The sequence below is a fragment of the Rhinichthys klamathensis genome, unplaced genomic scaffold, assembly GCF_029890125.1.
Source record: "Rhinichthys klamathensis goyatoka isolate OS25496 unplaced genomic scaffold, OSU_Roscu_1.1 h1tg000845l_1, whole genome shotgun sequence".
Lineage (NCBI taxonomy): Eukaryota > Metazoa > Chordata > Actinopteri > Cypriniformes > Leuciscidae > Rhinichthys > Rhinichthys klamathensis.
In genome coordinates, this window is record NW_026607219.1 from 120,411 (window position 1) to 135,000 (window position 14,590).

The 14,590-nt window shown below is 36.6% G+C and overlaps 2 protein-coding genes across 3 annotated transcripts in view; one reads left to right on the forward strand and one right to left on the reverse strand.

Annotated features, from left to right (window-relative positions):
• The first annotated feature begins 1,492 nt into the window (after positions 1-1,492).
• Positions 1,493-12,712, forward strand: cdadc1 (cytidine and dCMP deaminase domain containing 1). The gene is made up of 9 exons (XM_056243788.1): positions 1,493-1,700; positions 2,618-2,718; positions 3,127-3,304; positions 6,315-6,896; positions 8,873-8,922; positions 8,989-9,158; positions 9,518-9,707; positions 9,815-9,869; positions 12,504-12,712. Exons 1-9 carry the CDS (start codon positions 1,598-1,600, stop codon positions 12,566-12,568), a joined length of 1,494 nt encoding a protein of 497 aa, XP_056099763.1. The 5' UTR covers positions 1,493-1,597; the 3' UTR covers positions 12,569-12,712.
• A 1,651-nt stretch (positions 12,713-14,363) lies between these two features.
• Positions 14,364-14,590, reverse strand: part of cab39l (calcium binding protein 39-like) — a 10,130-nt gene continuing 9,903 nt past the window's right edge. For both annotated transcript variants that reach the window (XM_056243785.1, XM_056243786.1), the window contains exon 9: positions 14,364-14,590. This exon is cut by the window's right edge and continues 420 nt beyond it. The gene's annotated coding sequence lies outside the window, so the exon portion shown is untranslated.

Below are 14,590 nucleotides of genomic sequence, written 5' to 3' on the forward strand. Positions count from 1 at the left end.
GGTTTCTTGCTGTGATGCAGTGCATTACAGTTTGCTCATTTTTATTATTATTGTATTGCATTGTGTTGTACTGGCTGGGATCTGTAAATGTGCATTATATTGTCCTACAGTCAGCAGACCTTATTGTTATTGCACACTCACTCGTTTTTGTGTAAATGTTATTTGACCAAAAGAATTTCTGCTAGATTCATTATTTTCTGCTTAATTTGAGTCTTAACCTGGGCATAGTTTTTCTTGTCTAACCTATCGGAAACTGTTTGCTATCGCTTAGTTTAGAAACTGTTGGTGCTGTGACTTACAGAAGCAGCATTTACAACAATGACTGTTGCACTTAACCAGTCTGATGTTTAAGATTTGCTAAAAATATAAAAAGTATTATACATAGTTGCACTGGTAGTTTCCTTTACAGGAGCTGCTCATATAGGATCACTAGAGGGTTTGTATCAATTTTTGTTATAGGTGTGAAACACTTATATGACATAATACTAATGCCTGTGGTAATTTTGTTTGTTACATATTAACCAACTGTATTTTTGTTTTTCACATGTACATACTGTACAGTTTTTGCATTAGTTTTGTAAATTAATCTGTGCGCATCACGTGTGCCACAGTCTCTCTTGTAAGTTATAAAACCTGAACCTTTAAAGTAAAATAAAGCTTTTCTTATAAGTTGCATTTGTTTTTTTTAATTGTGTGTTTAAATGTATGGGAGCATATTTATGTATTGTAGATATATTTGTTAAGATCTTAAAACTTGTAATATGAAAACATTACGGTTTAATTGGAGTGATTTATTATTAGAATTACACATTTATTTATTTTTTAGAATAAATTATATATATTTTCATTTTATTATTTTAATGTGATATAAATTATACTAATTATAGTTCTGAAAGGCATCCTGTAGTTTCATTTCTCATTAAATGAAATGAAATGTTAATTTCCAGAAGAGTTAAATCCTTGTTTGTGTTAAAGAAAGTAATGACTGATACTCATTCTATGAAATGATTAATTGTTCAGAAATGATGTAGATGCACAAACCTAATTACCAGTTTGACTAGTTCAGCTACACCAATTAGCGGGTGTGTGAAATCCAACATATACAGTCATGCATTCTTATATTTTCAATAGAAAGATGGAGTGACTCAGTGCCACTGTTACGGGATGTCATCAGTGAAACAGTGAGTCTGATGTGGAAGAGTCTGACCGGCCTGTCCAGATCTGAACCCCATTGAAGACTTTTGGAGAAACAAGGCTCCATCATCACCTAACATCACTGATGCTCTTGTGACTGAATTGGAGGAAATCCCTGCATCCATGATGTTCCAGTATCTTGCAGATGACTGCGTGCAAGCTGTTAGATAAGCTAAGACCATCTTCATATTAATGTCAATGTTTGTGAAATATGTACTTCGGACACATTGGGTGTGTTGTCTTTGAGTCTCCACATACATGATCTCTGGGAAATAGAAACAGGCGAGATGCCCCGCCCACCAGTGACGTCAGAGCAAATAGGAAGATGACAGCATGAAGGCGGACGGGCTGTTGTCGTTTGGGACAGTTTAGTCAATGACAGGTGAATGTTGATTGCGATTGAATGGCAGCATCGGACAGTCGGTGGTCTTGTCGGGATGGCGAGGGGAACAGATCTATTCCAAGTGTGAGGGAGACCGGAGTACAGACGGATGCCAAAGTACAAGGTTAGATTAACGTGTCAATATCTTCCTGTGCTAACCAGATCCCAGTGGATATATAACTTTAAACTGCTGTGTGTTGCCAATGCTGTTTCATTTCTTCTTTCAATAGGCTATGTTCTTTAATTTTTGCCATTGACACATTTACATTTTGTCCTTGCCCTGACTGGTAGGCTATTATCTGTTTTATATTTCCTCGTTTAATGTCCATGTCAGCAACTTCATTTTAAGAGCAGTCTGGTAACATAAAACCTGTTCTAATTCGAATTCTGAATCAGATTCTATACTAACAATTTGCGATAAATACAAAGCAGATTATTTTGTTTGTGTTCCAGTGCAGAACCGAAATGTTTCTTTTCCTCTTTTTGACACAACTAAAGAAAAAAACAGACTACATCAATAATAAATATGCATTGAGAATGTTTTAATAATAATAATCTAGCCTACAATAAAAAATATTGCTTATTAGAGATAAAATGATACCAGTTTCGGATAAATATAATGGCATTACTAGGCTACTACTACTAGCCTACTAATAATGATAAAAACAATAATATTAAAATATTCATATTTTGCTCGTCTAATGATTTTGTGCTTATTGTGTCAAATAGTGCAAATGAAACAAGTGGTTCCACATTTTGGTTATCCGACACTTATAGACATAAAAATAATAAATATTGATTGTATGAAACAATATTGTCTGATCTCATATTATGCCTGTCATGCAGAGTTGTTTTGCCTTCTAAAGGGTCACAAATGTTTGTTTGTTTTTTAATTGAGTTTAAAATGTACACTGTGTTCTTCTAACCAATTATCAGTCTATCTCTTACCCGTCCCTCCCATAACAGTGAAGTAGTTATTTTAGCAAATGTTTTTAGTTTTGTCACTGGTCTTTTTCACATGACTCCTTTTCTCTGCTTCAGGTCAGGAACCTCGACTGTCCAAAGCCAACCTCTTCACATTGTTGAGTCTATGGATGGAACTTTTCCCCAAGAAAGAAGCATGTCAGCGAGACAATTATCCCGTAGGCATATTTTAATTTCCTCTAAAGTGATGCAGTGTGTTTCAAAGACAGAGAGCTTACATTTAAAGACATTTGAAATGCATTTAGGAAGGAATTAAGAAGAATTTGTTTCAGGTATCCACCAGTGTAAAATGTTTGATTTGTGTATTTATTTCTGGGAAAAAGCCTTCTATACAGCACTGAGAATTATTATTGGAAAGCTGATTCCCACAGGACCGAGTCCCTGCTGTGCATATAATGACTCGTGCGCTCTGAAGGAGATGTTAATGAACTTCTAGTGTGCATATAGAGGCTGATTCATGAGCTGTATGGATATGAGAGGAAAACACTTACAAGCTGCCTCAGTATCTACTTGTTTTATTTATTTGTGTCTTTCATTAAAAAGCAAGGTGTTGTATTTGCGTCCAGGCTGGAGACAGTGGTCTTGTGGTGGTCCATGAGCGCAGGGTCCTGGGTCTGCATTGCTCCAGTGTGCAGTTGCATGCAGGACAGGTGGCTGTGGTCAAACATGGACCCCGACTGAAGGGATGTGATCTCTACTTCTCCAGAAAACCCTGTTCAACCTGCCTCAAGATGCTCATCAATGGCAAGATTAGAACTGCTCTCTCTCTCTCTCTCTCTCTCTAATATATGTACACATTGACGGTCAATAGTTTGGATTAATTTCGATTTTTTAAATGTTTTTTGCTCACATAGGCTGCATTTAAAAGCTGTAATATTGTTAAATATCTATCTGTAAATTACAGGAACGTCTGTCTGTCTGTTAATCGAATATCTCTCGAACCGTTAGTCCGATGGATTTCAAACTTGACAGGTGACTTGCTACGGGCACGAGTAAGTGCAGTGCTGAGTTTGACGTTGTTTGGATTAGAAATGCAAAAGATATCGTTAAATATATCTGTAAAAGAAGCACACATCGAAGTTGTGGTTTAAAAATAAACATTCTGTCAGCTAAACATTAAGTCAGCTACACTGTTTACTTCTGAAGTAAAAAAAGTAGCGATTCTTTTAAAAAAATGTAGCGATTTTTTTTAAGGTTATACATTTATTACAATGTATTTATACGTTTATGTTACAAACCTTTTAAGTCTAGGGAGAGTAAAGCGTGCAACATTAAAATACTGAATGTGTACTGGAAAAACATCTCACACAAACCAGTCCAATTGAAGTATGTTGAGGATTTATTATAGTGAGAAGCAAGGTGTAAAGAATACCTCAAGATAATTAATTAAATAAGTGTACCATTTAGATACAAATCATAACCAAAGAAAAGGTTCACAAAAGAAAGAGGTAAAGAGAAAAGACCTTGACAGTGCCAAATCAAAGAAAGAAACAAAACCAAAACCAGTCTTGCTAATTATAAACAAAACAATTTATAATCTGCCTAAATTGACATTCATCAAAGAAAACAAAAGATCTTCAGCGTCAGAGACGCCCTACATAAACTGCTCTTACTGCAAAACGAAAAATACAAAAGATGGCACGTGTCGCTAAACTAGTGTTCTATACACAATTGATAACTCAGTGTAGCTCATGTATATCACGTGATATCTCACCTGTTCTTTTCTCTTCCCCGTTAAATAACAGGTTTAACAACCAGACCAACGGCAAATACTCAAGAGAAAAGACGACCCAAATGGGCTTCTAAGTTCTCAAAAAACACAGTTTCTCAAACGTTACATTGGTACAGGGCAAAAATGCGTCACAAACAAATCAAAGTGGAATCTCCCGCTTCCCACACAGGTGCGCTCTTTATAGGCGCATAGTGCGCCCTCATTGGTGGAGCCGCGTTTCATCATCACCGAGCATTTCGATGACTGGCAGATGGATGAACCAATCAGGAAGCCGCATCGTCCTGCTAAGAGTGAAAGTAAAGAGGGGAGAGAAAAAAGGAAACAAGCAACAACAACAGACAAATAATAACATAGGACGTAACAGTTTATTACAATGTACTTATACATTTATTACAGTGTTATTATACATTTATTACAATGTAATTATACATTTATTACAATGTAATTATACATTTATTACAGTGTTATTATACATTTATTACAATGTAATTATACGTTTATTACAATGTAATTATACGTTTATTACAGTGTTATACATTTGTTACATTATTTTGTTACATTATTCTTTTTGAAAAAGTAGTGATTCTTTTTGAAAAAGTAGTGATTCTTTTTGAAAATGTAGCGATTCTTTTTTAAAAAGTAGCGATTCTTTATGAAAAAGTAGCGATTCTTTTACTGTCCTTTTGACAGTAGCGATTCTTTTTGAAAAAAGTAGTGTAAAAAATAATTATACATTTGTTAGTCTTATACATTTATTACAATGTAATTATACGTTTATTACAATGTAATTATACATTTATTACAGTGTTATTATACGTTTATTACGATGTAACTATACATAGTTTAAAAACTATGTATAGAACTATGAAAAAGTAGCTAATCATTTTTGAAAAAGTAGCGATTCTTTTTTGGAAAAAGTATCGATTCACTTGAAAAAGTAGTAATTCATTTTTGAAAAAGTAGCGATTCATTTTTGAAAAAGTAGCGATTTACTTTTGACAAAGTAGCGATTCTTTTTCTAAAAAGTATCGATTCACTTTCGAAAAAGTAGCAATTCTTTTCAAAAAAGTATCGATTCATTTTTTAAAAAGTAGCAATTTAACTGAATTTGTAAGTCAGCTACACTGTTTAATTCTGAATATTATATTTTATTCTGGTGTGCTTAACGTTTGCGTTTTCTCAGAGTTTAGGCTCCTGTGTAATAGTAGCCCAGGCTATTAAGCAACTCAAAAATACCAAACCAACAATTACTAAAAACACACAAAAACTGATTTTGCACGGGCATTGCATTAGTTATTACAATTTAAAATAACTGTTTTCTATTTGATTATATTTTAAAATGTAATTTATTCCTGTGATGTAAAGCTGAATTTTCAGCATCCTGCTGAGTAAACATTTCTTATTATCAATGTTGAAAGCAGTTGTGCTGCTTAATATTTTTTTTGTGGTAACTGTGATACATTTTTTCTATATTCTTTGATGAATAATAGAAGGTTCATAAGAACAACATTTATTTGAAATATTAATCTTCTGTAACATAAATGTCTTTATGGTCACTTCAATCAATTTAATGTATCCTTGTTGAATAAAATTATTAATTTAATCTCACTTACCACAAACTTTTAATAGTAGCTCATCATGGTTTCAGCAGCACAACGGTTTTTAACATCAATAATAGTAATAAATGTTTTTTGAGCAGCAAATCATCATATCTGATGCTGAAAATTCAGCTTTGCATCACAGGAATAAATTTCATCTTAAAAATGTATCCAAATGATATAACATTGTTATTGTAATGACATTTCATAATATTACTGTTTTAATATTTATTTAATTATTATTTAATATATTTAACTGCATTTGTCATCAAATAAATTCAACCTTTCTGAGCATAAGAGACTTCTTTCAAAAACATTAAAAACGTAATTATTCCAAACTTTTGACCACCACCAGCGTATCATATTTTATTTATTAATTTTAAATAGTTTTATATTTGTCTTGCCTTTCATGTCCTTTGTTCAGCTGGTGTGAACAGGATATCTTACTGGCCCGGTGATGCTGAGATGGGCTTGCTGTCAGGTAGACGTGATCCCGCAGACTCCAGTCACCAGGAAGCCATCCTCGACGCCACAGCTGCGGAGCGCCTCAAGTCCAACAGCAGGCCGCACATCTGTGTGCTCCTGCAACCTCTGCACAGCACCATGCTGCAGTTCGTGGACCACACCTCCCAAAACTGCGACTTCCTTGGGAAGATTGCGGCAGACAATCCAACTCTGGATGTTGCGGATGTCTTCAGAAAGGAATGGTGGAAGAACTCAGATGATTTCTTGGAAAAGTTCTTTATAAATGACGAAGAACAGCATATGTATGTGCTGAACAAGATGGGACTGGAGAACTTTTGTGTGGAACCAAATTTTAGCAACTTAAGGCAGCATATGAGGAATCTCATTAGGATTCTCGCGTCTGTGGCCGCTAGTGTTCCGGTTCTACAAGACGAATATGGTTTCTTCACGAGAGAGCCTTTAGGGACGGGTTCTCCAGCTTTACCTCAGGATGTGATACGGCACTGTGTCATACAAGCCCGATTATTGGCGTGTAGAACAGGTGAATTCAGTTTGATTACATTTACTTTTCATTAAGTTGCTCGACTATTTGACAACAAAATGTTCAGCTGTTATCAAAAATGCACAAATCAAAAACAATGCAAAACCTCTTGATTCCCTCCGTAGGAGTCAATAGAATCGCCTCCCAGAATCGACTCCATTTGCTCCATTTCAAAACAGGGTCAGCAATAAAAATATAAGATTGCTGTCATTATTACACACTTAATGTAGGCTATTCATTTTTTTCCCGACACTTAATCTAAAACTGTATACTTTCAGCATGACTCGCCAAATGAGTCCAGTTTAGAGATGACATTACCTTGAAATGACGAGTATCACCATCCTTTCCTAGTTGTTGCCAATACCTAAAGAAAAAATCACAGGATGTCCTTAGAAAAAGAGTAGGGGTGTAACCCCAGCATCCTGGCCAAATTTGCCCATTGGCCTCTGTCCATCATGGCCTCCTAATCATCCCCATATATATCCCCTCCTCACTCTGTCTCCTCTTCACCAATAAGCTGGTGTATGTGGTGTGCGTTCTGGAGCAATATGGATGCCGTTGAATGGATGGAGGCAGATCTGAATGCAAGCTTTTGCTGCTGATGGTAATAAAGGGGCGGAGTTTAGGCGGTCCGGCATACGTCACCAGAGAAGTCTGTCGTTTCACTGGAAGATCCAGTTAATATATTAAAAAAATATGAATGGATGAATCATTCACAATGAGATCGATAAGATGAATTAGATACGTAGCAAAACACATTGCATGAATTTCCATATCATGCTGACTTTAAGCCAGTTGTAGGATGACTTTGTCTGAACTTAAAGGGATACTCCACTTTTTTTGGAAATAGTCTCATTTTACAACTCCCCCAGAATTAAACTGTTGAGTTTTACCGTTTTTGAATCCATTCAGCCGATCTCCGGTTCTGGCGGTACCACTTTTAGCATAGCTTAGCATACATCATTGAAGTGGACAAGACCATTAGCATTTCTAAAAAAAAAAATGACCAAAGAGTTTCGACATTTTTCCTATTTAAAACTTGACTCTTCTGTAGTTACATCGTGCACTAAGACCGACGGAAAATGTAAAGTTGCGATTTTTTAGGCTGATATGGCTAGGAACTATACTCTCATTCCTGCGTAATAATCAAGAAACTTTACTGCCGTACCATGAGAGCAGCAGGCGTAATGATATGACGCAGCGCCTGAAAATAGTTCCGTTGTGTTGACGGAAGGTAGCCTATTTTCAGGCGCTGCGTCATATCATTACGCCTGCTGCTCTCATGGTACGGCATTGAAGTTTCTTGATTATTACGCAGGAATGAGAGTATAGTTCCTATCAGCCTAGAAAATCGCAACTTTACATTTTCCGTCGGTCTTAGTGCACGATGTAACTACAGAAGAGTCAAGTTTTAAATAGGAAAAATGTCGAAACTCTTTGGTCATTTGTTTTTTTAGAAATGCTAATGGTCTTGTCCACTTCAATGATGTATGCTAAGCTATGCTAAAAGTGGTACCGCCAGAACCGGAGATCGGCTGAATGGATTCAAAAACGGTAAAACTCAACAGTTTAATTCTGGGGGAGTTGTAAAATGAGACTATTTCCAAAAAAAGTGGAGTATCCCTTTAATGATGATTTAGGAATTTACAAAATGCCAAGTCAGTTACCAACACGTTGTAAATAAAGTGCTGAAGTTAGCCATTGCTCTGTGAAGGATTGAGGGTGACGGCTAATATTAATATTTTTAAACAAATTTTGAAATGTTGATCAAATAAGTTCTTGATCAAACAGAATGAAATGCTTTAAAGTGATACAGACCAACTAATACCAAAAAAACTTCACTGCATTTGTTAGTTCATTGCTAATACTGTTGATTTCCTGCCAAAATGATGCCACTTCCTGCAGGAGGATGTCAGGATGCAAAGTTGAATCGAGGACATGGTTAAACTGTTTCACCTTTATTTATTTTTGTGTAGAGGATCCTAAAATGGGAGTTGGTGCAGTTATCTGGGCAGAGGGAAAACAGGTAAGCTAAAAAACACAATTGACTTTATGATTGTATGTATTTTAATAAACACCTCTCCGCTTGCAGTCACAATGTGATGGCACGGGTCGGCTTTACCTAGTGGGCTGTGGATACAACGCCTATCCAGCGGGCTCACAATACGCAGAGTACCCTCAGATGGATCACAAGCAGAAAGAGAGACAGAACAGGAAGTACCGATACATCCTCCATGCGGAGCAGAACGCGCTCACATTCAGGTGAGGCTCATGGGAAGAAGCTGTCAGAAGAAATGTTGGCAACAAGAAAAAGAGGTGCAGTCACTTTTACGAAATCCAGTCGTTCCAATATGGTTTCACAGATTGCGCTCATTTTCAAATTTCAACAGAAAGCTGCTCGATTTAATCGACTTCCGTGCTTCTACACTATTGACAGAGGACAATAGACCTTTTTTTGCACAGGATATTTCACTAATCTGAACGCACCTTGATTGGTTGAGATGTGCTTTTATTATTTTGAATGCACTGAATATCAAGCCATTCAGATGTTCAAACCCGTTCGTGATTTGTTCATTTCTTCAGCCTCCCACCTTCCCTTTTTATTTCCCTCCGATCTGCAGAAGCACAGAGATAAAGGAAGAGGAGAACACAATGATGTTTGTGACCAAATGCCCGTGTGACGAGTGTGTTCCTCTGATTGGCTGTGCTGGAATAAAGCAGATCTACACTACAGACCAGGACAGCAACAAAGTCAAACACGACATCTCCTACCTCAGGTTCGACAAACTCAACGGCGTCCAGAAGTTCATTGTAAGTGCTGATGAGATTTTTTTTTTATTATTATGATAAATAACTATTATACTTGAAAATGCACAAAAAAAACTGCTCTTTTTTTTTTACTTAATATTTTTTTTCAGTGGCAACAGAAATCTGCAAGACATACTTCAGAACAAGCTGCTCTGCCTACAGCAAGTAAGTGTTTTGGGCCGTTTACACGACACCGTTTTCAACTAAAAACAGAAAGCGTATGCGTTTTGGCCGTTCATTTACACGACAGCTGCGTTTTGGTGGCCTGAAAACACAAACTTTTGAAAACTATACCGTTATCGTCTGTGTGAACTACAAAAACGTGAATTTGTGAAAAAGGAGACATGCGCTTGCTATTACAGTTTTTCTCGATTGCTTAAACACATTTCTTGAAACTATGCCTCGTATTCTCAAAACAGTAAACACAAATCCATAACGTCTCACCCAATTCCCCAAACATCCTATTTTCAGGTCAAAATGAAGCTCTACACTCAAAACCATCCACTCTTGCTGAAAAACCAAACTTTGCCCTCAGACAGCACACACAAGCCCTCAAAAATACACACACTACAACACAGTCTTACACACTGGTGCTATAAATTCAAAACAACATTTCCAAAACTGGTAAGTCATGTTGCTTGTGGTCCTATATGATAAACAAGTCTAAGAATGTTCCACATATGGTTAAAATACCATCATTGGCCTAGAAAGATAACATTCTGGGAGTCAAGACTATAAAGGAGAAAGGATGCCCTCCCTTCACTGTCACACTCTGCAGCCACTCTGTGTGACTGTACGACTGCTGGCCTTTTCTTGCAAGAACATAAACCTCATCAAAGACAATTGGAAATGTTTGTCTCTTATTCAGTGATAGAAATTTGTTTCCCACCACACCTCCCTAAAGGTTCTGATGATGGAGGCGACGGTGGATCGACTCAATTTTGGCTGTACTCGTTGCCCAGCCTCCCTCATAGTCATACCATGGACAATACATGGCCAACTAAAGTGGCTTGAATTTCATCCGAGACTGCTTGTCCTCTTGCCCTTGCCATTCCTCCTCCTCCTCTTCCTCCGCCTCTTCCTCATCCTCTTCCTCCTCCTATTCCTCCTCCTCCTATTCCTCCTCCTCCTCCTCTTCCTCCTCCTCCTCCTCCTCTTCCTCTCCCTCCTCCTCCTCTCCCTCCTCCTCCTCTCCCTCCCCCTCCACGACCTATTGCTTAATTTCTCTGTGGATCCATTGTTCCAAAACTCAGTAAACTGATTTTTATCTTTTATAAAAGATTCTACAACCTTTTATCTATCTATTGAAGGATCTGACTGATGTGTGTTCAATTTTGACTCTTAGTGTTTTTACCTGGGTAATTGTGTGCTAACTGAGCTAAAGCTGAGCTGACTTGAGTGAACAATTTTGAATGCTAGTGCTTTCTAAATGACCACGTGGTGTAGGCAATGAGAAATGAAGGGATTTGTGTGTAGAGTTTTGCTATGACAGTTCAACAAATCTGACTAATGTGTCAAAACAGGGGAATAGTGTTCATAGTTCAGTGAAATGGGTGTGCTTTTTGATAAATGGCATTATGGTTTTGAAATTTTAGTTCAAAAGCCTGGTTATAGTGTTTAAGCAATCGAGAAAAACTGTAATGTTCAGTCTAAAGGCGCGTAGTGTTTCTTTACGAAGTGACATCGCCAACTACTGGCCTCAAAGCAGAATACATCGATTTTAGTTATTTTCGTGGATCCGTGTGAATGGGGATCTTTTTGACAACGTTGTCCTCTGTACGCGAAACTTTGCAAAAATGTAAAGGAAAAACGTTTCCGTTTTTAGTACATCATTGCAAGGTCTCTCGCTCTCTCCCCGTGCTACACGGTTTGGCGCTGACGCACATACATTAGGCTATGTTCTGTCTCGCATGCGCAGCTCTAGATTCTAGGAGATTTGAACTAATTAACGTGTCGTGTTGCTGTTGTATCAGTCAGATCAGCGTAGCACTCAATAATCGGGACAAGAGAGGTCCCGATCGGGACAAATAAATTAGGCCCAAAAATCGGGACGTCCCGGCTAATTCGGGACAGTTGGCAACCCTACCATGAATTCAAAATTGACCATACTTTGTTTGCCTAAATTGATCGTTTTGTGGTGAACAATTCATCCATGCAAGTCAATCCACACAAAAATTTTTGAAATTTTTGAAATATGAAATTTCCCCTCCCCTCTTCATTGGAGGACCTTCCCTGATGACGTAGGTTTGACGGTTTGGGTGTCTGCTTAACATCCGTAACCACGCCCCTTCAACTGACAGTAGACAGGCTGAATGAAAACACCTACTTTTCTAGATCCAATCAGGTGCTAGTTGGAAAAAAAGCCACGCCCACTATTTTGCCTCATTTAGTATTCCGTTTCTCTCGGAAATACGTCACAACACTGGAGAAAAGTCGTTTGCAACTTCCGGTTCACTTATTATCAAATTGTCTCTCTAAATGGATAGGCAAAAGGTGATATGGCAGCTACTTTACCAAATGCAGTTCAGTATTGTTGGTAATTGTCATATGTCTGTGTACTTTTTTAACCAAGACCAACAATTTAGGTTAAAATGTGTTAGTAAAAGTGTTTTTTAGACCCAGTGACTGGTCAGTTTTCACCATTTTTTTTATAACTGTAGTTTATTAAATTAACTTTGAAGTACCTAATATTCAAATATTGTATCATATTTAATGTAGTTTCTCAAATAAGTTCCTAAAACCTGCATGCATAATAATTACATGGAATATACCCTGAATGTGTTTTTTTTTTTTTTGCAGATGGCAGCATGAAACGAAGAGACAAGGAACCCCATTTTCAGTGCAACAAGAGACTGCGATCATAGAAAACATTTCGAAAGCTGCTCTCTTGTCTGTATGGCGGCAACAGATGATGTTAAAGGAATAGTTCACTTCAAAATGAAAATTCTGTCATCATTTACTCCCCCTCAAGTATGAAATCAGTATGAGTTTCTTTCTTCTGCTGAACACAAAAGAAGATATTTTGAAGAAAGTCGGTAACCAGACAGTTGGACCCCATTGACTTTCAGTAGGGGAAAAAAATACTATGGAAGTCAATGGTGTCCTTCAACTGTTTGGTTACCGAATTTTCATTTCAAGTGAACTATTCCTTTTAAACAAACATCAATAATACATCACAAACTGTTTCAGTTCCTGGTGATAATGAACATTTAACCTGCCATACTCATGCTGAATGATACAAACAAGCATTATCTTATAATTACAATACAGCTAGTTTTATTAGTTTAATGGGACAGCCCGTTAAAGAACAATTGAATTATATGCATTTTAGAAACTGGGTTGTATGGTTTTTAAAATTGCACACAACACTATGGTTTATAAATTTGTTAAATAGAAAGGACAAGAATAACTGTGAATAAATGCATCAAATGTATTTATAAAAATCAAGATTTGTTCTTAATTTATAGTGTACGGATTTACACAATCTGAGCTTTTTTTCTTTTAAAAAGGAGTCAGTGATACTGCCAGTGCTTCAGTTGTTCTTTATTGATATGGTACTATTCAGATGGAAACTGCAAATGTATGTGTAGTAGGAAAAAAATAATTCAAATTTTAAACTGTCTGTCAATGTAAATTCTGACAAATATGTTCAATAAATTTGGCTCAGATGGATATTTCAAATTTGAAACTTGTTGCCTAGAGTCCAAATGAATTTGCTTCACACTTTGAGTGATGGTCCAAACCACCTAAACATATTTTATTCATCACATAAAACTAAAGATTGTAAAAAAAATAATAATAATAATTACTGAAATCAACTGTAGAGGAAAAAAAGAATGAAATTTAATGAATTTTCTTCAACAGCATAACTCAAATATAGTGAGTTAAAGAGGTTCATTGCTTAATCAAGCTAAATATGCTCAATGAGAACATATTAAAAACAAAAAGAAATTAAGCTCCCCCTTCCAAAATTTCTTCTTCTCAAAAAAATAAAAAGTAAATTAACAACTCAAGAACAAAAGGCACCTGTTTTGTACATTTGCGTCCTCATTTCATCTCGTTTTTCAGCTATGCAACAATCTACTTCTGTCAAAATCATCAAAGACAGCTGAATTATGGGTTATAGCACAAAATACATACTACAGTAAAAGGAATACTATAGTATAGAAATGAATATTACACTACAGCTGCACGACAGTATAAGAAGTACTTTAGTCTGATGTACTAAAGTTAACAAATTCAATAGCACTAAGGACACTATAGTATAGAGCATACGATAGTAATGCCGAAGCACTATAGATTTACCTCACTGATCTACATGAAATCTACCAGTTGGAATATACACTTAGTGCCAAAATTGATTCTTCTAAAATGGCAACCACCTTAAGAGCAAAATCAGCTTTAGGTAAACATCAAAATAAAAATATATAAAACAAAACAGCGATGCTTTCCGGCCTGGCAGCAACTCAAAATGTACATGAAGACCCACATGCTCTTCCTGTTTCAGCTCAGATGAACAATAATTAAAATACTGATAAATGAATTCATCCTTCTAGATAATTCTTATAAAACACAAACAGAATAAAGAGAACAGGGAGGAAATGATCAGGTTTGTAGTGTTCTGAACAAAAGCACAGGCTAATCAAATAAAAGCTGATGCCCGAGAAAAGACGACGGAACGGAGGAATGCAAGAATGAAGATTAGTGCAGTTGCAAGATATCAAGAGAGCTCGTAACTGATCGTTTAGGAATTTCAGCTCTTTTCCGGCAACAATCTCTTCCTGCTGATGCCAGGGAGAGTGTGGAGTGTCCAGAAACGGAAAAAATTAAAGTTTACCTGCGCTTCCTCATCCGCAACGTGTCTTGATGTGTTCGTCCTGTGACTC